This window comes from Balaenoptera ricei, chromosome 2, assembly GCF_028023285.1.
Source record: "Balaenoptera ricei isolate mBalRic1 chromosome 2, mBalRic1.hap2, whole genome shotgun sequence".
In the NCBI taxonomy this organism is placed as follows: Eukaryota; Metazoa; Chordata; class Mammalia; order Artiodactyla; family Balaenopteridae; genus Balaenoptera; species Balaenoptera ricei.
The window spans coordinates 153,780,764-153,805,212 of record NC_082640.1 but is presented as its reverse complement, the minus strand read 5'-3'; the positions used below and the strand labels follow the sequence as shown (position 1 = coordinate 153,805,212).

At 45.7% G+C, this 24,449-nt stretch overlaps 1 protein-coding gene across 1 annotated transcript; it reads left to right on the top strand.

Moving 5' to 3' along the window:
- Positions 1–232: 232 nt before the first annotated feature.
- Positions 233–23,693, top strand: PLEK2 (pleckstrin 2). The gene is made up of 9 exons (XM_059914477.1): positions 233–352; positions 8,053–8,217; positions 17,316–17,497; positions 18,710–18,801; positions 19,116–19,303; positions 19,538–19,639; positions 21,397–21,480; positions 22,391–22,469; positions 23,216–23,693. The coding sequence occupies exons 1-9, from the start codon at positions 311–313 to the stop codon at positions 23,341–23,343; spliced, it is 1,062 nt and encodes a 353-aa protein (XP_059770460.1). The 5' UTR covers positions 233–310; the 3' UTR covers positions 23,344–23,693.
- Positions 23,694–24,449: the final 756 nt, after the last annotated feature.

Below are 24,449 nucleotides of genomic sequence, written 5' to 3'. Positions count from 1 at the left end.
GCGCGCTGGGGGAATCTGGATGGAGAGAGCCTGGGCGGGGGAGGCTCCGGGAGGCGACACGGCGGCGGGACTCCCCTGAGGACTAACCACGGACCCTAGGGCACCTTCTGCGGGGAGACCACGTCAGAAATCCTGTCCAGGACTGACTTCCTGCCCGGGAGGCCCCGCGGCCTCGGGCTCTGGGCGCGGGCCAGCGGGGCGGCGCCGGCGCCGGATCAGAGGCGCTTCCTGGGCGCAGCGCGCGCCGAGCTGCGCGCGGAGGAGCGGGAGGCGCGGGACGGCGCACCGAGGAGGGCGCGTCGGCGGCGACATGGAGGACGGCGTGCTCAAGGAGGGCTTCCTCGTCAAGAGGGTGAGCGCAACGGAGCCTCTCTGGACACGGCCCGGGGCGGGCCCGCGGCGGGCGCCGGCTCACCTGAGCCGCGATCGGGCGGCCTGGGGCCACGCTGGGAGGAGGCGCGTGTAGTGGGGAGAGCCGGGTGGACGGTGGTTGGGGGTGAGCTTTAGATAGAAAAGAGGGGCCAGGGCACAGGCGAGGAGGAGAATCCCGCTTGGCTAGGGCGTGTGGGGTGCAGGGGGCGGCTACTCGTAGTGGACAGCTTAATTAAAACAACTTACTAAAATACGAAGCGTATAGGATTTAAATATGATGTATTAAAACAACGAAAGTGTGTTCGGTAGTCCCCAGCGCCCGTCCAGTTAATGCATCGTCTCCTATATTCTTCACAATAACCCGTGAGCGAGGAGGAAGCTTATGTTTCTTAAGCCCCTACTGTGCACCAGTCCTGGACGTTGTCTCCTTTAATCCTCCCAACAGTCTGACAGGTTGGTGGTCCCACATAACCACCACCCCCCCTTTCTTCAAGGGGAAAACGAAGCTCAAAGAGGTTAAGTAGCTCAGGATCTGGACTAGTGGGTGATGAAACACGATCAAACCCACTCAGGCTGACTCCAAACCGTTTTCTTTTTCTTTTCTTTTTTTTTTAATTTTTTTTTTGTATTTATTAATTAATTTTATTTATTTATTTTTTTGGCTGTGTTGGGTCTTCGTTTCTGTGCGAGGGCTTTCTCTGGTTGTGGCGAGCGGGAGCCACTCTTCATTGCGGTGCGCGGGCCTCTCACTGTCGCGGCCTCTCTTGTTGCGGAGCACAGGCTCCAGACGCACAGGCTCAGTAGTTGTGGCTCACGGGCCTAGTTGCTCCGCGGCATGTGGGATCTTCCCAGGCCAGGGCTCGAACCCGTGTCCCCTGCATTGGCAGGCAGATTCTCAACCACTGTGCCACCAGGGAAGCCCCCAAACCGTTTTCTGTCCCACTGCAGGGTGGGTATTGTTATTCCTGTATTACAGATGAGGAAACAGGGGTAGAAAGATGAGATCGCTTGCCTAGAGCCCCAGGGCTAATAACAGCCGGGACTGGCACCTCCATCCTCGTTTCTTCCACATCACCCCGTGTGGCCTTTCCCACAGCAAGCAAGAGTCCACACAAAAACTCAACATATAGGATCAAGGTAGAACATGAATGAAAATGCAGCTGCAAGAGGAAATTAGATTTTTAAAAGTTCTTTTAACATTGATGTTCACGCTAAACATTTATGCTAACCCTAACAGCAGAGCATAAAATCTGGGGATGAGCCTTTTGGCTCTTCTGAGTTTACAGCTTTGGGAGGGGGATGGATGAAGAGGGGTGAAGGGATTCGGCCTCCCCTGGCCACCAGATCAACCCTGAGGTCTCAAAGTCACTTTCTGTTCAATAGGAAATGCAGCCATGTTATTTTACACATTATTTGACATAGGAGGGCGGGTGTGTTGTTTGCTCAAAACTGTAAGCAGGAGGAGGTGTAGGAGGCTGTGCCGGATCAAGGGTCAGAGTGGATACAAGCAGGTACAAAATTCCACGCCTGTTTCATGCCACTGGGATTAAAGTGATAGGTTGGTCGCTCACAGTTTGTGGAGGCAGCTGCACCTTAGAGAGACCACCTATGGGGAACTTTTCCTGCAGCTTATAAGGTGAGAGGGAGAGGGGTTTGGGCAGGGGGTTTTGGTGGGCATTGTTGATTGCTGGGATAGCCGAGCCCTGGTAGGGGCCTGTTGAGGACAAGCCCGCGCAGAGGGGCCCTTTGGGGCGTCCCCTTGTTCCTGGGGGTTACCTTACATGATTCCCCACCAACACCGCCACCACGCAGAGTCAGGGGAGGGCTGGAGGGAAGGGAGGATGTGAGTTCTCTTCCGGATGGGCCACCCATTCCAGGGTGGCAGCTAAGGGAGTACAGGGTACAGGGAAGTGAGGACAGTCAACCAGGTCTGGCCCCAAAAGCCCACCGAGGGCCTTGGCTGAAATACCTAAAGCACATTCCAGCCAAACCCAAAGACAAGAGTTTGGAGCTGGAGCCTGACCCTGAGGCAAGCGGAAGCCACACCCTTTCCTACAAGGCGGGGATGGGGCCCCTGGGGCCCCTGCCCCTGCTAACAGCCCCTGCCTCCTGATCAGTCGGGCTTTCCCTCTCCCCCATTTCCCCTCTCCTCCTGGATGGCAACAGCAGCCCCCATGGCCACTGGAGAAGGTGCAGGGCTTCGACGGTGGGATTCCACAGATTCAGGGGGGGTTTACGGTCCAGAAGTGGGGCAGGGCCCAAGCTGGAAACCCAGAGTACAGAACAGTCATCACCAGTGAGGGCAAAGCAGGAGACGGGCAGGAGCATGATGGATTTGGCTCTTAATCCAGCCCAGACAAGAAAGAAGCAAAGCTCCCGACAGAAATGCAGAGTGCTCACTTGGCCTGGCTTTAGAAGGAGGGTGAGGGGGAAGGAAGGCGGATCTGTGTGGGTTGGACTGCTTGTGCTTTAAGAAGCAGCTGAAGCACTGAATCAGGCATTGCTGCCTGGCTCGTACCTCAGAAACAACACTCAGAAAATGACATGGCAGTGTCAACACGCTTTGGCCTAGAAATTTCATTTGTAGGACTCTATCCCCAGGAAATGCCATACAAGCTTTAGGAACAAAGTGTTATTTCTGTAGTGAAAAAACTGGAAACTACCTATATGTCCCCCCAAATAAACAAATGATTACAAGTGAATTACAGTTATGCAGATGTTAAAAATGTTTATAATATTATAATCCAAAGAGTAAAAATATAAATGGTATGAGTAAGGAAAAAAATTTGCTTGGAAGAAAAAAGCAAGAAGGCTAGAAGAAGTTTCGAAAGCTAAAGGTCTCACATCAAGGTGTTCGCAGGGCCATACTCTCTCTGAAACCTGCAGGGGAGAATCCTTCCTTGTCGCTTTTGTTTCTTGTACTCGCAGGCTGTAAAGGAAACACGCAGATTTTTCCTTCCTGTGTAGGAAAAACCTAGTTCTTCCCCACTGTGTGTTTCTCTATCCTGTGGGGTTTCTTTACTTTTACACAGAACACTTCACTTCTGACTCTTCTGGTCACCAAATGTGTGGAGGTTTTTCCCTACACCAAGCAATTCTCTGCAACACCCGGTGTGTGTCCTACAATTTAACTCAGTGCTGACGCTATCTACTCAGAGACAGCGTTAGATCCCACAGCATAAGAGCTCAGTCCTACAAGACTGCTTGCCCAGCCCTCCCCCGTGCCCCAACACACACACACACTTCAGACACCAGTCAAAAGCCCCGGTTGTCACCTGTGCTCTGACCAACTGGCTATAGATCAGAGGTTCCAGGGAAACACTTAACTTATGTTTACCAGCTTATTAAAGCATGTGATAAAGGAAAGAAATGAGCATCCAGATGGCAGAGATGTGTAGGGCAAGGTATGTGGGAAGGGGCCCAGAGCTTCTGTGCCCTCTCCGAGTGTACCACTCTCCCAGCACCCCTGTGTGTCCCCCAACCTGGAAACTCTCCAAATCCCATATTTCTGGTATCTTATGGAGGCGTCATCATGTAAGCATGATAGATTGTTAACTCCATTTTCAGCCCTTCTCTTTTCTCAAGAGAATGGGAGGGGGGCGCTGAAAATTCCAAGCTTCTAATCATGGTGTGGTCTTTCCAGTGACCAGCCCTCACCCAGGAGCCCACCCAGAGTTGCCTCATTAGCACAAAAGATACTCCTGTCACCCAGGAAATTACAGGGGGTTCAGGAGCTCTGTACCAAGAACTGGGGGCAGAGAGCAATATATTGCATTTTCTGTTATCTCACACAGGCACTCCTTGCTGTTCCTTGACTTGTAGATGCATCATTCTATCTCTGCCTCCATCATCACATGACTATCTTCTCCCTGTGTGTCTTTCAGTGTCCAAATTTTCCTCTTCATATAAGGACACCAATCATATTAGTGTTCTTAGGGCCACCCTAATGTAGTATGACTTCATCTTAACCTGATTACATCTGCAAAGACCCTATTTCCAAATAAGATCACATTCACAGTTCCATGGGGTTAAGACTTCAGTGTTTCTTTTGGGGGGACATAATTCAACCCACAACAAATACCATCTCTGCTTCTTTGGGGTTGTAGGGTCTTGGGCAAGACCTTTCTGGGCCTCAGTTTCCTCATCATTAAAGTTAGGGAGTATAGTATAGGCTTTTTCAAAGGGTCCTCCAGCTGTAACATTCTGTGCTTCTTTTTTTTAAATTAATTTATTTATTTTATTTTTATTTTTGGCTGCGTTGGGTCTTTGTTGCTGTGCGCCAGCTTTCTCTAGTTGCAGAGAGCAGCTAGTGGGGGCTACTCTTCATTGCGGTGCGCGGGCTTCTTATTGTGGTGGCTTCTCTTTGTTGCGGAGCACGGGCTCTAGGCACGCGGGCTTCAGTAGTTGTGGCACGTGGGCTCAGCAGTTGTGGCTCGTGGGCTCTAGAGCACAGGCTCAGTAGTTGTGGCGCACGGGCTTAGTTGCTCTGCGGCATGTGGGATCTTCCCAGACCAGGGCTCGAACCCGTGTCTCCTGCATTGGCAGGCGGATTCTTAACCACTGCACCACCAGGGAATTCCCATTCTGTGCTTCTTAAGCCCAGTCCTAGGGTTACATCCCAGCATATGGACTCTCCTCCTTCCCCCTAAGGGGGCTCTAAGCCATTCGTGGTCCAACTGGCCTCTGGTCCCAGTCAGCCACTTACAGACAAGGAGCCTGGAGAGGGAGGAAGATTCCCAGGTGAAGGGAAGCCTGGGTTCTTTTTCAGCTTATACCACTGTATTTTTGGCCTCTGACACCATTTGCCTGCTGATTTTGGATGAGTCCCTTACGCCCTCTGATTATGGCGAAGCTTATCTGAGAAGCAGGGATAATGGGGCTTTCCTTCCCATTTTGTGGATTATTACAGTAACCACCAGCTGAGCTGGCCGCTCCGGTCTGGCCGACCTTACTCAGCTGTTCTGCCCCGTTGTGGTCGGTTGATCTTTTTAACATGAGAACCTACGCTTGTCATCCTTCTGCTTAAATGTCTTCAGGGACTCCCCTCCGGCCACAGTGAAGTCACCAGCTGTTCCGAGTTTTCTACCTACATAGTAGATTCTATCTCATCAGCCTTTCTTGGATTGCTCTCCTTTGCTGTCAGTCTGGATTCTTAGCTGCTCATAACATGGTCCACTCTAGCAAGTTTCAACAGAAGGGATTTCAGAGAGAATAATAAATATCAAATAACTCAGGAATATTTGGGAGGGCCAGGTACCATACAGCCAGAGATGATGCAGCCAGACAAAAATATCCAACAGCACCACCAGACGTTTCTTGTGGAAACGTCACTGCCGACACTGTTTGCCACTTGTCCCTGGTAACTCTGGGGACTGGGTGTCAGAAGAACCTGTCCTTCCACCACTATCCTGCCACCTTGGTGGCTGCGAAACATGCATCAGTGCCCCATGCACAGGACTGGCAGCAACCCGGCCACCTCCCTGTTCCTTCCTGCCATCGATTCTGCGAAGTGTAGCATTTTGTCCAGGAAACGTAGCCCTATCTCTATTGGTTTGTTCTGCTCAACTTCTGTCGGTTACACTTCTCTCCCTAACATCTCCAGGCCCCTTTCTCCTTTCCGGTTGTTTTAGTTTATTAGGGCTGCTATAACTACCACAGACAGGACCACCTAAACAACAGAGATTTATTGTCTCACAGTTCTGGAGGTCGGAGTCTAAGGTCAAGTTGTTGGCAGGTTTGGTTTCCTCTGAGACCTCTCTCCTCGGCTTGTACATGGCACCTCTTGCTGTGTGCTCACATGGCCTTTCCTCTGTGTGCATGCCTCCCTGACATCTGCGTGTCCAAATTTCCTCTCCTCATGAAGACCCCAGTCAGATTGGATTAAGGCCCAACTAATGGCCTTATTTAACCTAATCACCCCTTTAAAGGCCCTGTCTCCAAATACAGTCACATTCTAAGGTAGTAGGGGGTTAGGGCTTCAACATATGAATGGGGAGGGGGGGATAATTCAGCTCAGAACACCTATGTTTTAAGGTTTAAGACTATTTTGCCCCCTCCCCTTCTCTGCCTCACACCGGCCCCCATGCCGGAGCCACACCTGTGTGCCAGCAACTGCCTTTACTGCTAATGCTGCGCCAGGACCCCCTCTGCAGGGATTGTTGGGCGAGGGGACTTGAGTCTGGGCTATGTGGTCTGGTGTAGACCAGTGCTCACACAGTCAACTCCTTCGACAATTTTCGGTTCCCTAACACAGTCAGTACACGCACGCTGAGCGTGGAACAGAATTGCAGCACCACAGATGTGAGAACTGAAGGGGCCTTTGAAATTAATAAATGCTGGGTCAGGAAACCAGTGAATCGGGGACAGTGATTCAGATAAAGTGCATCTCTCTTGGTTAGAATCCAGCCCTAATTGGGCTCTGCTCTGGGAAACATGCCAAGAAAGTCACTTTCATGAGCGTATACAAAATCATTTCATTCTGATTCTTCAGCAGACATTCTCCCATCCACTATTCTGTTCTAGAAACGGACTCTCTGCCTTCACCTGACTATCCTGTCCACTGGCTGCATGACCCACCTGAGAGCCCCCCAAACTCCCCTGCCTTTTAGGCCTGTCACAGCAGGCTAGGTAAAAATGTTAGGGTCCTTAACAATTTGTGGCTTCAACTTTACAAATTGCCCACACTCTTCAAGTAGCAATATTCTTTTTTTGGAGTATATCCTAAGGAAAAAAAATTAAGAGATGCAGATCAAAATTTATGTGCAAGGATATTCATTGCAGAGTTGTTTATAATAGTGAAGAAAAGAAACAACCTCAGTTACAAACAACAGGAGATGGACAAGGAAATGATGCATCCACCTAGTGGTCATTAAAAGACATGTTTTAAAGAAATTTAATGGTGTGAGAAGATGCTTGGCAAAGTCAGCAAAAGAAAAACTAGAAAATAAAACTCATATATGTAATATCCTGATTTTTAAAAAAACTAGAAAGTAAAAACTAAAAGGGAAAAAGACTGGAAGGAAATACAAAATGTTAACAATGGCTGTCTCCTAGCAGCAGGATCTTTTCTTCTGTTGACTTTGCAGTTTCTTTCAAGGCTTATAACCAGAAAAAAAGAACAAATGGGAACTAGAAAGTCAATGCCAAAGGTCTTTGTTACACACTCAAAAGAGATGACAAAGAGATCCAAAGCTCATGCTTTCTTCATGAAAATGAAAATAAAACATGATTCTGAACTGGATCCTTTGGCTATTAAGGACATTATTGGGGTAATTGGTGAAACTTGAATGGAGTTTGTGGAACAGATGGAAAATAATATATTCATGTAAATTTCCTAATGTTGATGATTGTATTGTGGTTATGTTGGAAATACCCTTTTTATTTTTTGGTAGGAGTTACACAATAAAATACTGAGAAGTGATTGGAGCTTCATCACGTTAAAAACTAACTCTTAAACACTTTTGTAAAAAAGTTTATAATTTTCTTCAGCTTTTCTCTGAACTGAAACTATTTCAAAGTAAAAAAATAAAATTAAGCTAAAAAAGAGAGATAATGCTGTCCCCTTATTGGAGAGTTGATCCCATGGCACAGTCTGGTCACCTGTGCCATGGGCCACCTCTCCCTGGACACCACGTTGTCCCCTCGGCCACCTCACCTCAGGGTTCTCCTGTCTGTCCTCAGGGTCACATTGTCCACAACTGGAAGGTGCGATGGTTCATCCTTCAGCAGAACACGCTGCTGTACTACAAGCTCGAGGGGGGTCGGAAAGTGATCCCTCCCAAGGGCCGCATCCTTCTGGATGGCTGCACCATTACCTGCCCCTGCCTGGAGTATGAAAACCGACCAGTAAGTGAAGGCCCCCACTTCCCAGCTCCTCCCTCCCACTCCCTGGACCCTCCCGTCTCTGGCCTCTTTGGTGAAGGTGGTGTGGGCCATGGGAAGAGCTGAGTTACTGAAAAACCTAGACTCAAATCCTGGCTGCATCACGTACCAGGCATGTGACCTTGGGCAAGTAACTGCATCTCTTCGAGCCTTAGTCCCTCATCTATAAAATGGGATAAAATAATGACACCTGACTCTCTCTCACGGCTGTGATGAGGATCATGAAGGTAATGGTGGGTCAAAACACCTTGTAGGCTAGGAGACACTACATAAGTGTGAATAATTACTGCTACTTGGGGTTCAATAGGATGACTTTCATCCCCCGAGGGGTATGTGTTCCAAAAGTCTGGGGCAGCTTCAACTCTACCATCAAAAAAGAATCTGAATTAATCATTTACTGAGGGCCCATTAAGTGCCAAGAAATTTGCTGGGCTTGGAGGTGTCAGGGAAGAAAATGGTAAGATTGCTTCTTTCAGTTAATGATCTTATTATGAAAGCAAGTGATTAACAGAAAAACATTCAGAGTTCCAAATGTTGGTACAAACATTATTAGCCGCAGAGAACACTGTATTGCTGAAGGGGAGGAAAACGCCATCATAGGCTGTCTGCTCAGGTACAGCTGTGAGAGGGATAGAGGTTTGGGCAAAGATCTGAAAGAGGAAAGAGGCAGAGGTTCCAGGCAGGTAGAAGGTCTTGGGTAAAAGTGAAGGGACAGTTAGGGATAAATTTGGAGATGAGGATGGCCACTGTGGCCAAAGGGTATGTTCACTGAAGGAGTGGTGGGAGATTGGCTGGGGCCAGGTACAGGTAATAGGGAGCCATTGAAGGTCTTGACTGAGAGAAGGGGCTGGTGAAAACTCTCTTAGGAAGACCAAAATGAGGACCTAAGCTCAGTTCCTAATAAGATAACTAGTTCCATAAAGAAGGGATCTTACCATTTTCTTCTTTCTTATCATGTTTTTCTTCTTTGGCTCTTCTAGACAAATTGATGAATCTTCTAAGTATAAGAAAATATTAATGACAGTGAGTTCTGGGTCATGGGTTTACTGGTGTTTGTTTTGTACTCTTTTATAGTTTAAAATTTTTCTCAAATAGAAAACAAAAGGAGCTGTTAAAATAATCAGGCATGAAATGAGGCAGAAAGAAGGGATGAACATGAGGAAACATTATGAAGGAAACATTGACAGGACATCGTTGACTGGATGTTGAGGGCAAGGGAGAGGGAGGCATTGAATATCATTCCAGCCTAAGAGGCTGCAAAAGTGAAATGTCATTCTGTAATTTCCACTGCAAACCTGGAAATGCCACTGATTAAAAGAGATGGCGTAGCTCTCCGTGGGGGTGGAATGGGACTGCTGGGGAGTGCTGAGCCTGGTGAAAGACTTGGGTCTGCATCTTCTTCCTTGTAGGATCATCAGACCAGACACAATGTCTGGGCACATAGCAGATGCTTAGTAAATGTTTGTTGAATAAATGCTTAATAAAAAAGAAAGATTTACAGATAAGTGAGACAGTTTTAAGAAGACAACCTAGTTTTCTAGGTGCATTTAAGACTCTGGGTCTCAGTAAATTAAACCTTGGAACTTGTAGGTTAACTTTTTCTTGGGGGGGTGGTAATTTTTTAAAATTGGAGTATAGTTGCTTTACAGTGTTGTGTTAGTTTCTGCTGTATGACGAAGTGAATCAGTTATATGTGTACATATATCCCCTCCCTCTTGGACCTCTCTCCCACCCACCCCCCATCCCACCCATCTAGGTCGTCACAGAACACCGAGCTGAGCTTGCTGTGCTTTATAGCATGTTCCCAATAGCTATCTATTTTACACATGGTGGTGTACATATGTCAATCCTAATCTCCCAGTTCATCTCACTCTCCCCTTCCCACCCCTTGTCCACATGTCTGATCTCTACGTCTGTGTCTCTATTCTAGATTCCACATATATGCGTTAATATATGATATTTGTTTTTCTCTTTCTGACTTATTTCACTCTGTATGACAGACTCTAGGTCTATCCACATCTCTACAAATGACCCAATTTTGTTCCTTTTTATGGCTGAGTAATATTCCATTGTATGTACGTACCACATCTTCTTTATCCATTCATCTGTTGATAGACATTTAGGTTGCTTGCATGTCCTGGCTATTGTAAATAGTGCTGCAATAAACACTGGGGTACATGTGTCTTTTGAATTATGGTTTTCTCAGGGTATAAGCCCAGCAGTGGGATTGCTGAGTCATATGGTAGTTCTATTTTTAGTTTTTTAATGAACGTCCATACTGTTCTCCATAGTGGCTGTATGAATTTACATTCCCACCAACAGTGCAAGAGGGTTCCCTTTTCTCCACACCCTCTCCAACATTTACTGTTTGTAGATTTTTTGGTGATGGCCATTCTGACTGGTGTGAGGTGATACCTCATTGTAGTTTTGATTTGCATTTCTCTAATAATTGGTGATGTTGAGCATTTTTCATGTGCCTCTTGGCCATCTGTATGTCTTCTTTGGAGAAATGTCTATTTAGGTCTTCTGCCCATTTTTGGATTTGTTTGTTTGTTTTTCTGATATTGAGCTGCATGAGCTGTTTGTATATTTTGGAGATTAATCCTTTGTCAGTTGCTTCATTTGCAAATATTTTCTCCCATTCTGAAGGTTGTCTTTTCATCTTGTTTATGGTTTCCTTTGCTGTGCAAAAGCTTTTAAGTTTAATTTGGTCCCATTTGTTTATTTTTGTTTTTATTTTCATTACTCTAGGAACTGGGTCAAAAAGGATCTTGCTGTGATTTATGTCACAGAGTGTTCTTCCTATGTTTTCCTCTAAGAGTTTTATAGTGCCCAGCCTTACATTTAGGTCTTTAATCCATTTTGAGTTTATTCTTGTGTATGGTGTTAGGTAGGGTCCTAATTTCATTCTTTTACATGTAGCTGTCCAGTTTTCCCAGCAAACAGACTGTCTTTTCTCCATTGTATATTCTTGCCTCCTTTGTCATAGATTAGTTGACCTTAGGTGTGTGGGTTTATCTCTTGGCTTTCTATCCTGTACCATTGATCTATATTTCTGTTTTTGCACCAGTACCATACTGTCTTGATTACTGTAGCTTTGTAGTATAGTCTGAAGTCGGGGAGCCTGATTCCTCCAGCTCCATTTTTCTTTCTCAAGATTGCTTTGGCTATTCGAGGTCTTTTGTGTTTCCATACAAAGTGTAAAATTTTTTGTTCTAATTCTGTGAAAAATGTCATTGGTAATTTGATAGGGATTGCATTGAATCTGTAGATTGCTTTGGGTAGTATTGTCATTTTCACAATATTGATTCTTCCAATCCAAGAACACGGTATATCTCTGCATCTGTTTGTGTCATCTTTGATTTCTTTCATCCGTGTTTTATAGTTTTCTGAATACAGGTCTTTTGTGTTGTTAGGTAGGTTTATTCCTAGGTATTTTATTCTTTTTATTGCAATGGAAAATGGGGTTGTTTCCTTAATTTCTCTTTCTGATCTTTCATTGTTAGTGTTTAGGAATGCAAGAGATTTCTGTGCATTAATTTTGTATCCTGCAACTCTACCAAATTCATTGATTAGCTCTAGTGGTTTTCTGGTGGCATCTTTAGGATTTTCTATGTATAGTATCATGTCATCTGCAAACAGTGATGGTTTTACTTCTTCTTTTCCAATTTGTATTCCTTTTATTTCTGTTTCTTCTCTGATTGCCATGGCTAGGACTTCCAAAACTATGTTGAATAAGAGTGGCGAGAGTGGACAGCCTTGTCTTGTTCCTGATCCTAGGGGGAACGCTTTCAGTTTTTCTCCATTGAGAATGATGTTTGCTGTGGGTTTGTCATATATGGCCTTTATTATGTTAAGGTAGGTTCCCTCTATGCCCACTTTCTAGAGAGTTTATCATAAATTGTTGTTGAATTTTGTCAAAAGCTTTTTCTGCATCTATTGAGATGATCCTATGGTTTTTATTCTTTAATTTGTTAATATGGTGTATTACATTGATTGATTTGCATATATTGAAGAATCCTTGCATCCCTGAGATAAATCCCTCTTGATCATGGTGTATGATCCTTTTAATGTGTTGTTGGTTTCTGTTTGCTAGAATTTTGTTGAGGATTTTTGCATCTATATTCATCAGTGATATTGGTCTATAATTTTCTTTTTTGTGTGTGATATCTTTATCTTGTTTCGGTATCAGGGTGATGGTGGCCTCGTAGAACGAGTTTGGGAGTGTTCCTCCCTCTGCAATTTTTTGGAAGAGTTTGAGAAGTATAGGTGTTAGCTCTTCTCTAAATGTTTGATAGAATTAGTCTGTGAAGCCATCTGGTCCTGGACTTTTATTTGCTGGGAGATTTTAAAATTACAGTTTCAATTTCATTACTTGTGATTGGTCTGTTTATATTTTCTAATTCTTCCTCGTTCAATCTTGTAAAGTTGTACCTTTCCAAGAATTTCTCCATGTCTTCCAGGTTGTCTATATTATTGGCATATAGTTGCTTGTAGTAGTCTTTTATGATCCTTTGTATTTCTGTGGTGTCAGTTGTAATTTCTCCTTTTTCATTTCTAATTTTATTGATTTGAAACCTCTCATTTTTTTTTCTTGATGAGTCTGGCTAAAGGTTTATCAATTTTGTTTATCTTCTCAAAGAACCAAGTTTTTTGATCTTTGCTATAGGTTTCTTCGTTTCTATTTCATTTATTTCTGCTCTGATCTTTATGATTTCTTTCCTTCTACTAACTTTGGGTTTTTTTTGTTCTTCTCTCTCTAGTTGCTTTAGGTGTAAGGTTAGATTGTTTAGATTGTTAGATTGTTAAATTGTTAGATTGTTTATTTGAGATTTTTCTTATTTCCTGAGGTGAGATTGAATTGCTATAAACTTCCCTCTTAGAACTGCTTTTGCTGCATCCCATAGGTTTTGGGTTGTTGTGTTTTCATTGTCATTTGTTTCTATGTATTTTTTTATTTCCTCTTTGACTTCTTCAGTGATCTCTTGGTTATTTAGTAGTGTATTGTTTAGCCTCCATGTGTTTGTGTTTTTTGCAGTATTTTTCCTGTAATTGACTTCTAATCTCATAGCATTGTGGTCAGAAAAGATGCTTGATACGATTTCAGTTTTCTTAAATTTTCCGAGGCTTGATTTGTGACCCAGGATGTGATCTATCTTGGAGAATGTTCCATGTGTACTTGAGAAGAAAGTGTATTTTGCTGCTTTTGAGTGGAGTGTCCTATAAATATCAATTAAATCTATCTGGTCTATTGTGTCATTTAAAGCTTGTGTTTCCTTATTTATTTTCTGTCTGGATGATCTGTCCATTGGTGTAAGTGAAGTGTTGAAGTCCCCCACTATTATTGTGTTACTGTCGATTTCCCCTTTTATGGCTGTTAGCATTTGCCCTATGTATTGAGGTGCTCCTATGTTGGGTGCATAAATATTTACAATTGTGATATCTTCTTGGATTGATCCCTTGATCATTATGTAGTGTCCTTCCTTATCTCTTGTAACAGTCTTTATTTTAAAGTCTATTTTATCTGATATTAGTATTGCTACTCCAGCTTTCTTTTGATTTCCATTTGCATGGTATATCTTTTTCCATCCCCTCACTTTCAGTCTGTATGTGTCTATAGGTCTGAAGTGGGTCTCTTGTAGACAGCCTATGTATGGGTCTTGTTTTTGTATCCATTCAGCCAGTCTGTGTCTTTTGGTTGGAGCATTTAATCCATTTACATTCAAGGTAATTATTGATACGTATGTTCCTATTACCATTTTCTTAATTGCTTTGGGTTTGTTTTTGTGGGTCTCTTTCTTCTCTTGTGTTTCCCTCCTAGAGAAGTTCCTTTGCTATAAAGCTGGTTTGGTGGTGCTGAATTCTCTTTGCTTTTGCTTGTCTGTAAAGCTTTTGATTTTTCTGTTGAATCTGAATAAGATCCTTGCTGGGTAGAGTAATCTTGGTTGTAGGTTTTTCCCTTTCATCACTTTAAATATATCCTGCCACTCCCTTCTGGCCTGCAGAGTTTCTGCTGAAAAACCAGATGATAACCTTTTGGGGATTCCCTGGTATGTTATTTGTTGCTTTTCCCTTGCTTCTTTTAATATTTTTTCTTTGAATTTAATTTTTGTTAGTTTGAGTGATATGTGTCTTGGTGTGTTTCTCCTTGGGTTTATCCTGTATGGGACTCTCTGCACTTCCTGGACTTGGGTGGCTATTTCCTTTCCCATGTTAAGGAAGTTTTTGACTCTAATCTCTTCAAATATTTTCTCAGACCCTTTCTCTTTCTCTTCTTCTGGTACCCCTATAATTTGTATGTTGGTGCGTTTAATGTTGTCCCAGAGGTCTCTGAGACTGTCCTCACTTCTTTTCATTCGTTTTTCTGTATTCTGCTCCTCAGCAGTTATTTCCGCCATTTTATCTTCCAGTTCACTTATTCATTCTTCTGCTTCAGTTATTCTGCTATTGATTCCTTCTAGTGTATTTTTCATTTCAGTTATTGTGTTGTTCATCACTGTTTGTTTGGTCTTTAGTTCTTCTAGGTCCTTGTTAAACATTTCTTGTATTTTCTCAATCTGTGGCTCTATTGGATTTCCGAGATTTCAGATCATCTTTACTATCATTACTCTGAATTCTTTTTCAGGTAGGTTGCCTATTTCCTCTTCATTTATTTGGTCTTGTAGGTTTTTACCTTGCTCCTTCATCTGTAACATATTTTTTTGTTGTCTCATTTTTTTTTTTTGATGGGTGGGGCTGTGTTCCTGTCTTACTGTTTGTTTGGCCTGAGGCGTCCAGTACTGGAGTTTGCAGGCAGTTGGATAGAGCTGGGTCTTGGTGCCAAGATGAGGACCTCCAGGAGATCTCACAACAATTAATATTCCCTGGAGTCTTAGGTTCTCTGTTAGTCCAGCGGTTTGGGCTTAGTGCTTCCACCACAGGAGCTCAGGCCCAACCCCTCACCTGGGAATCAAGATCCCTCAAGCCGCGCAGTGCAGGCAAAAAAAAAAAAAAAAGCAAAACAGTAATAAAAAATAAAATAAAATTAGAAAAATTAAAAATGTATTAGGAAAAATAAAAATATAAATGAAACAACCACAAGGCAAAAACAGAACCACAACAACAGCCAAAAAAAAAAGAAGCCTGGAAAAGGCCTTGGTGGGGGGTGGAGCTTAGGTGCAGCATGGCTGGAGGGGGTCCCGGAGGACTGAGGTTTAGGCCCAGGGCCCCAGCAGGCTCTCTGGGGCTTGAGCAGGCAGGGGAGACACTAGCCTCATTCCCCTCTGATCCCCCAATACCCCAAAGGTCTCTCCCCATCCCTGCTAATCCCTGCTCCATGGGTGGGCTCCTCCAATCTTGAGAACCCCTCCCTTCCCCCAGCCGCCCCTCAGGGGTGCCAGTCCCATCCCGCATCCACTTTTCCTCCCCTCCCCCTTCCCCCCAACATCCTACCCGGTTGCTCGGGGATTCCTCCCGTCCCTTTAGGTTTCCAAGGTCCCTGACCAGTGCCTGGTAGGGGCCCTAGTTGTGAGGAGACATGAACTCCACCTCTTCCTACTCCACCATCTTGACTCCTCCTCCCCTATAGGTTAACTTGTTGACCTGATACCATTTCATAGTCTTTAAGGAACAGTGGCGAGCAGAAGTGCTCGTAGAACAGGCTGGTGATAGGAAAACTTTGTTCTGTGTTTCAAAAAAGGAGACAAGTTGCTAGCTGGAGCTGTGAACTTCTTCCTAATTCTACGTAAAATTCTCAAACAGAGAAAGTTGTCATCTGCCAGTTCATGACTACTTGAGAGGGAATAAGCCAAGAGGAGTCAGTAGGTTCACTAAGAACAAGTTATAAAGTGTATCATCTGTGTGTGTGTGTGTGTGTGTGTGTGTGTGTGTGTGTGTGGTTAATTTATTTTTAATTAGGGAAGCTATAAAAAAGTGTGTCTGGATTTCATGTGGAACTTTATAGTCTCTCCTGAGATCTTTTCATTAAAATGGCAAACTACAGACCGACAGGGTGCTGGTTGAACTCATCCTTCCACGATGTTGATGAGTGAATCCATGTTAACTTGGAGGAACGGCTTCATGGTACTCTTTGGGACCGTGAGCCCACCTTGTCTTATCCATTTTTGCTGTTTAGGTGAAGGAATTGATGAAGTTTGCAAGCAAAGCAAGGTGGGAGCTAATACATTGGAAAACAGAACCAGAATGAGACAGAATCCTTCTGTTTTCCAACAGAAGTTGTGAGCCCAGTCTACTCAGATGACATTTAGTAGGATCAAAATGCAAAATCTCACAATGTCTGAAAAAAACCCCTAAATGCCCATTTAAAAGATGGAGGAGATGTGGCCCACCTGAAAAAGACTCTCAGCTGACTGTACAGAGCATCAAGCCCTGAAGATGCCACTGCTAATGAAACCTCAAGCCCGTGCTGCCTTGTACCCCCAGACCTTCCCTGGAGCAGTTTGTTCCATTCCGAGGGTCATATTTTATGAGAATGTTGAACCAACTGCAGAACATTTAGCAGGGCATAAACTGGTTGAGAAAGTTTAAACAGTATCATATGAGGAACGTGTGAAAGACTTGGGATGATTAGACCCGATTAGAAAGAGGATGAAGAGGAGCAGAACTAACAGTTCCTTCAAGGTAGGCATTAATAGCCTCATATGACAGGTGAAGGAACTGAGAGTCAGTGGGTCCTTTAACGTGCCCAAACGTCCATAGCTGAGTATCCATATCAGTCTGACCTGGAAGCCTGTGCATTTCCCACTTCAGCACAGGGGCTGTCATAGGAGGTGAGCTCAATCTATGTGGTTCTAGAAGGCAGAATCAGGAGCAGAGAGACCAAGTGCCCAGGAAGCAGACCCTATGCTAATGAGTCTGTCCAAAGGGGAAAGGTGGTGAGCTCCCCGTCACTGGAGGTGTACAAGCAAATCTTTTAAAGACCACCAGCTGGGGTGTGGTTGAGTGGTCGGGCATTTGGCAGTCACTGGACCACGTGGCCTCCCAGATTCGCCTCGGTTCTGTCATTTTAGCTGCCCAGCCAGCATTCTCTTGCCTGCTTGGTCTGACTGGCTGTCTTCCCACAGCTCCTCATTAAGCTGAAGACTCAAACATCCACGGAGTACTTCCTGGAGGCCTGTTCTCGAGAGGAGAGGGACGCCTGGGCCTTTGAGATAACAGGAGCTATTCACGCGGGGCAGCCGGGGAAGGTCCAACAGCTCCACATAATGAAGAACTCCTTCAAGCTGCCCCCTCACATCAGCCTGCAGTGAGTGCCTGGGCCCTGCCCTTGCCCTACCTGGCTTGGCTGCAGACTCTTCTGTCTGTGTGCAGCGGGGATGCAGGGTTGGGGTGGGGTTTGGCGGGGGGAGCGGCCTGTGGCTGTTACCCTGGCCTGACTGGTACCACCATTGTGCTTCAGGGCCTTTCACTGTCACTGTCCTGTTTACATTGTTTTCTCTGCCTGGGAGTGGCCCTACCTACCTGCCCTGGGAACCTCTTGGGGCCTCTGCTGCTCCTGCCCCCCTCAGTGTCTTGACACCCTCTCTTCAGTTTCAGCCAGGGTGCTCAGGGCTATGTGACAGCTCCCCAGGAATCTCTGCTCACCCAAGTCATTAGTCTTGTTTGCAGCCTGGGGGCAAGAACGATGTGTTCTGGTAGCGGTTGCATTCTTGCTCTGTGGGATTCTTCATCCATTCATCCATTCATTCATTTATTCATTCATTCAGGAAACAGTTATTGAGTGCCTACTGCATGCCATACATTGCTCTAGGTGCTCAGGAGATGCAAATGAGAATAAACAAAGTCTCATCTCAGGGGCTTTCCAGCCCAAGTACATAAACAGAGAATGAGAAAAGATCTTCCATTGGTGGCAGGAATCATCCCACAGAACAGAAGGAAAACAGTAGTGGAGGTGATACTCTAAAGTAGGGACGGATGAAAGGAGTTCCCATCATGGAATCTCTTACATCAGCCCATCTGCAGGAAATACCCCCTAACCTTCCAGGCAGCAAAACTACCAAAAAGCTCCATACCAGGCTCTGGGATCTTGATTGTGCATCTAGGGTGCGGCTGAACCATGGTGAGTGCAAGGAGGACCAGTGGCAGATGGGTGTGGGTTCAAGTGATGGGTGACTTTGAGAAGTAGCTGGAGGAGTTTGAACTTTATGCAGTAGATCATAGAGAATCATTACTGAACATTCTTTTGTTTCTAAATTAAATGCCACAGCTCATTAGTTCTACTACAAAAGTAATACCTGTCTAGTCTAGAAATATTAGAACATTTAGATGAGCAAGAAGAAAAAGAAACGTCCCCAAATCCTACCTCTCAAATTCTGATGCATAAGGGAATACCCCTTTTTTTGCGATGTGTATCATGCCATGTGCCATGTGCTTTATACCCTTAGCAACGACTCTTGGACCCTCCCTCATACCTGTCAGTGTGACAAGGGTCCCTCTCCTTTGCCTTCCTTCCGTGTAGTCGCATCGTGGACAAGATGCATGACAGCAGCAGCGGAATCCGGCCAAGCCCCAACATGGAGCAGGGAAGTACCTACAAAAAGACCTTCATAGGTGAGCCTCCCCTCTCGGGGGCTGGGCCAGGCACTGGAAACCTGGGGCTTGGTGATCCGGGACTCAGTGTGCTTGACCGGCTTGTGTTGAGGCCAGAGCTGCCTGCCAGCCAAGGGGCTGGCCTGAGATGGCCACATGTGAGTGCGGCCACAGCTCTGAGCAGCAGGTGGGGCCTTCGGTCTGCTCTAGGGCAGAGCCCCAAGGCTATGCCAGGCTGCCCAAGAGGTCAGGGTCAATGAGGTCACAGCCAAGCACCCTGAGGAAGCTGGTCTGGAGCCTGTCATCTGACGGGCGCTGCCTTTGCCCTGATGCAGGCTCCTCCCTGGTGGACTGGCTCATCTCCAACAACTTTGCAGCCAGCCGTCTGGAGGCTGTGACCCTGGCCTCCATGCTCATGGAGGAGAACTTCCTTAGGCCGGTAGGCACCCGAAGCACGGGAGCCATTCGCTCTGGGGATCTGGCTGAGCAGTTCCTGGATGACTCCATGGCCCTGTACACTTTTGTAAGTTAAGGAGTGGGTTCCTGTTGCCACAGGGGCAGAGAGAGGAAGAGGCAACAGGGTGGGGGGGGGCAGGGGTCCACAGTCACGGGTGAGAGGCCAAGGCTGGGGGAACAGCTTCACCCCAGGTGGAGTGGGTTTTCTGTATGGAGGCTTTTCCTTTCCCCCGCGGTAGCCTCCACAGCCTAGAACTAGGACCTTTCGGTGACAGAGTTCTTGCTCTCTCCTTCCCGCTAGGCTGAGAGCTCCAAGAGGAAGATAAGCTCCAAGGAAGAAATCAGTCTCAGCACCGTGGAGTTAAGTGGCACAGTGGTAAAGCAAGGCTATCTGGCCAAGCAGGTATGGCCGCCTTGGAGGGGGGAGCAGATGGGCAGTTCTCAAGCTTGGGGGAGGCAGGAATCCCCACAAAGGGCGGGAAGGGCTGAGACTGCCAGGGGCACTAATTATCAGCAGAACCTGCTAAAGTCAGGGTCCAGTGGTAGCCACCAGGAGCAAATCAAGGGGCATGCACGTGTCCACTCGCGCATGCACGAGCCCCAGACAAGGGGGTGTTCCGGGAAAAGTGCACACAAGTAGTTATCGCAGCATTAGAAAACAATGCCTATGTCACTGCCCAGTTCACTTATTTGTCTGGAAGGGCATTGCCTACTGGTTGGCATTTTGCCTTTGCTGGCTTTCTGCTCCCTGAGGCTTCCTGGGGTCTCTGCCTGCTTTTGTGGGACTCTGCCTGCCCCCTTGAGAAGTATTTTCTCCACCTACTTCAGTAGGTTGAAGGTGAAATTCTACAGTGTAATCTCCGTGTTTAAAAACTGACCATGGCCACTGCTCCTACCATGTTGGGAGAGCGGCTACGTTAAGCGGGGACAGCCGGGTCACAGTCACACCTGCGGCATGTCCACCTGTGCCTGCAAACCAAGCTGCCGCATCCCGGCACCTGAGGTGTAAGCCAATCTCCTACACACCTCTTGTGTCTGTGCGCTCCTGACACGCCATGTGAATGTGTGCATCTGTACAACGCTGCTCAGCACCGTTCCCATCTTCTTGGAGCACTCGTTGTCATTGTCACCTGCTTCTTGCGTATCAGGATCCCCTTCTGCTCTTAGATTGTTTACCGTCCATGTAACTGCCTGTTTATTCCAAGGGCTCTGCTTCTGCTGGGCCTGAAGGGAGTCTGGTGAGGGGAGGTAGTGAGGTCCTGGGAGAGGAGGAGGGTGTGGGAGGGACTCGGGGTGCTCCAGGCTAGAGGGCTAAGGAAGCTTTGTGATCTAGGGGTGAAGCCACAGTCACACGCACGGCAGTATCTTCCATGCTTAGATTTAAACATATAATTGATTGTTTCTTACTCTTTTTTTTTTTTTTTTGCAGTAGAGTTGATTTACGAGGTTGTGTTAGTTTTTGGTGTCCAGCAAAGTGATTCATTTATAAATATATATATACATATTCTTTTTCCTATTCTTTTCCATTATGGTTTATTACAGGATATTGAATATAGTTCCCTGTGCTATACAGTAGGACCTTGTTGTTTATCTGTTTTATATATGATAGTTTGTATCTGCTAATCCCCAACTCCTAATTTATCCCTCCCCCACCCCCTTTCCCCTTTGGTAACCATAAGTTTGTTTACTACGCCTTACTCTTTTTCTGATGTAGAATGCCAAAGTGGTTTTCACTGTATATAAGTGCACATATATATACCTGTAGGCATAGGTTTGTTTTCGGACTAAGTTGACGCTTAAAATTTGGTGCCCTTGGGTTCAAGTTTGCCTGTGAGCTCTTGGTCCAGTTGAAACCTGTGACCTCCCTGTCCTCCGTGTGCCCTGAGTGGTGTCCAGGCAGTGCTCCCCCCTTCTTTCAGTGCTGACCCTCTTTGGCTGTGTCAACTAGGCTAAAGGTGACAGTGCTGTTGGTGAAGTGTCACTGAGCCGTGAAGCCCATGACACGTCACTGCAATCCCCAGGTCTCCAGGCTCTTTTGAGAAAGTTGTTCGTTGGAGCAGGCTGGCTGGGAGGTTCGAGGTTCCGCACTGGAGGCACGGAGGTGGGAGGAAGTGACTGAGAACTGTCACCGATGAGCCTTGCACCCTCTCTTTGCCTCAGGGGCACAAGAGGAAAAACTGGAAGGTGCGGCGCTTTGTTCTGAGGAAGGACCCCGCTTTTCTGCATTACTACGACCCTTCCAAAGTGAGTGCCTTGTCATGCTCCCAGACACGTCTCTCCAGAGCAGGGCAGGCAGCTGGCTTCACCTCCGCCCTTCCTCCCAGCATCCCTACCATAACTCCCACCCACTATGCCGTTCCTTCCACAGTGCAGGCTACCCCTCGCAGTCTGATCACTCCTTTCTTTCATCACATTGTTGCCTGCTCAGTGGATCCTGCTCAGTGGATCTACATTGTTTTGAGAGGAAAAGCGTCTTTCAGTTTCTCCAAAGCTGGCTGTGTGCCTAGGGAAGGTGAGGTGGGCTGATAAAGAGACTCCTAACTGGTGCTTTCTAGTCTCTTTTCACCCCTTTCCACCCAAAGAGTCCATGCATTCTGCCCCCTCAACCTCATGTCCCCACCAACGTTTTGAAAGGTTTCTTTTACCATTTAATATTTAAGCCATAATTCTTGAGTTTCAGATAATAAGTATTACTGCATGCTGGGTTTGATCGAATTCCAATCAGAAGAAAAGAAAAATGTCCTTTTAGTCAGCCTGTTCAGCCTTGTCTTGGTAGATGTATTCATTTGTTTTTTGAAATAAGAATGGACGTTCCTCCCTTGCTGAGCTTCAGTCAGGAACCCCACCCTAAGCTGAGAAACTGAAGGAGGTTGAAAGAGCCTCCCACCCCGGGGCCCTGCTAGACCACAGGGAGGGCCGAGGGACAGGGAGGGGGGTGGCACTGCCGCAGCTGGCTGTGGAATGAAGAAGCCCAGACTTCCTCGCTGGTGTAGACAACTTGCCATGTGATGTCCAAGTTCAGCCTCAACTGCTGTTACAAATGACTCTCACAGACTACTTTAGCAGGCTGACTGCGGGTGGTTATAGATGAGAGGGTGACTCTTCTTTTTTGTGCCTTCACACAGTTCCTAATCAGGTCTCCTTTCCTTTGCAGGAAGAGAACCGGCCAGTGGGTGGGTTTTCTCTTCGTGGTTCACTCGTATCTGCTCTGGAGGATAATGGCGTTCCCATGGGTAAGGGGCAACTTTGGCCCTGGCCTGATCTCGGGGGCCTCCCTCCTGTGCTCTCAGTTAACACTCTGCTGATGAAGGACTAAGCTGTGAGGGCTGATGGGCTTTCTCAGCGAGACGATGAATAGTGTGAGCTTTGAAGCCAATTAGAGAAAGGGCAAGTGGGGTGTTCTTAGTGTGTTAACAACACAACTAAATGACCCTTGTCTTTAATATTCTTTCCCATCCTTTTCTGTGCTTACTGGCCCATAGGCTTCCACCTAAGAACAGTAGCTTACAGTAGTGCTTAAGGATTGACAACACACTATTACCACACTAATTTCACAATAGACAGTTGAGGTAGGAGGATAGTATTCTTAACTTATGGATGTAGAGATTGAGGTTCAAAGAAGTTAAACAATTCAAGTCAAATCCCACATCTGTGTCTGGTTTTAACATAAACATACTGGACTCTTTGATGTGAGTTAGACTGTAGACCTGTGGTTTGCATAGGGGGCAGGCCAAGAGGGCTTCCAAGAACGTCCAGACATAGCACTGGCAGGCCTTAAGGCACAGGTGAGGGAGAGGGGATGGACCAGAGGAATAGAGGAAAGCACACATCTGGTGGGATTTCCTAACCATACACATTTATACTAAGAAATACTTCATGATATGTGTTTTTGTCTGTGTCTCAGTTGACTTTCAGCTACTCCCAGCTGAAAGCAGACATGGATGTTCACTCGCTGATTTTTTTTTTTCTTCCTGCCTAGGGGTTAAAGGGAATGTCCAGGGAAATCTCTTCAAAGTGATTACTAAGGATGACACACACTATTATATCCAGGCCAGCAGCAAGGCTGAGCGTTCAGAGTGGATTGAAGCTATCAAAAAGCTAACGTGACAAGGACCTGAGGGAACGGGATCAGGATTCCTCCCTCTTAATAGATGACACAGGATTTCCTGGAAAATGGGAATGTGTTAAGACTTTTAGCTTTTTCTATTTTGTACTGCTTTGGAGTGAGATTGGTGAAGTTCCTTAGATTACAGTCGGTAGTGGTGCTATTTCCGTCCCCACCTTCAAAGTTAACATGGAAATGCTAGAATAGACATTAGGCATCAGCATCTTGACTTCTGCCCATCATCACAACCAGCCATTCCTTGGGTACCAAAGTAGGTTTCCCTTGTCACACTAACTGGCCACGTTGTAATACTAAATAAAACACTATAGTCTCATGGTGGTGCTCTCTGAAATGCTGTCAGCAACTCATTCTTTGGAATGAATAAAAATTGATATTTGTTCCTGGCTATTAGAATTCCTATACCAAGTTTTAGTTTTCAAAGGTTTTTCATGCTTAAGGCTATACGAATTATTAGACAAGCTGATTATAAAAACATCTCAAGTGATCTGTCACTACAACATGCCTCATCTTAAAGTGGGGATGGGGGCAAAATTTTGAAAATATCGTTTTGCTTTGAAAAGCCTTCGTATTATACGTTGCAGAAAAGAAATCATGGACTCGGACAGATTAGTCACACATACAAAAAAAAGTAAAATTACAGCTTTTCTGTGGAAAAAAATGTCATTTAGATAGACACAGAGCAGGAGCTTGCTGAAGGACAGGAACAGGAGCTCTCTAAAGGACACAGAAAGATGTCAATGGGAAAAGAATTAAATCAAGGCATGAAATTTTGGGTTTTAGAATGAAGATTAATGGAGACAAATAGGTACCAAGAAGCTTCACCAGTTAGGAGGTTAATCTGAAGTAGTGAAAAGTCTGCATCATACAGTATCTTTAAAAACATTTTTATTACTTTCAAGTTTAATACAGTAATCTGCCAAGTACAAGTGCTTCGGCTTCCTTTAATGAATAGATACGTAACTTACATTTAAGGGGAGTGGATACTTCCAAAGTGCTTAAGTAAAAATTCATTCTCTTCAATAGTTTGAACTGTCTCCTCTTAATCTTGTCTAGAATACCTGATCTGAGGTTTTACTTTATTCCTTAC

Excerpts from the sequence above, each read along its gene's own strand:
- PLEK2 (XM_059914477.1), top strand. The coding sequence starts at position 311 with ATGGAGGACGGCGTGCTCAAGGAGGGCTTCCTCGTCAAGAGG. Across the intron at positions 17,498-18,709 it reads CCCCCTCACATCAGCCTGCA|TCGCATCGTGGACAAGATGC; the intron begins GTGAGTGCCTGG and ends CCTTCCGTGTAG. Across the intron at positions 19,304-19,537 it reads CCATGGCCCTGTACACTTTT|GCTGAGAGCTCCAAGAGGAA; the intron begins GTAAGTTAAGGA and ends CCTTCCCGCTAG.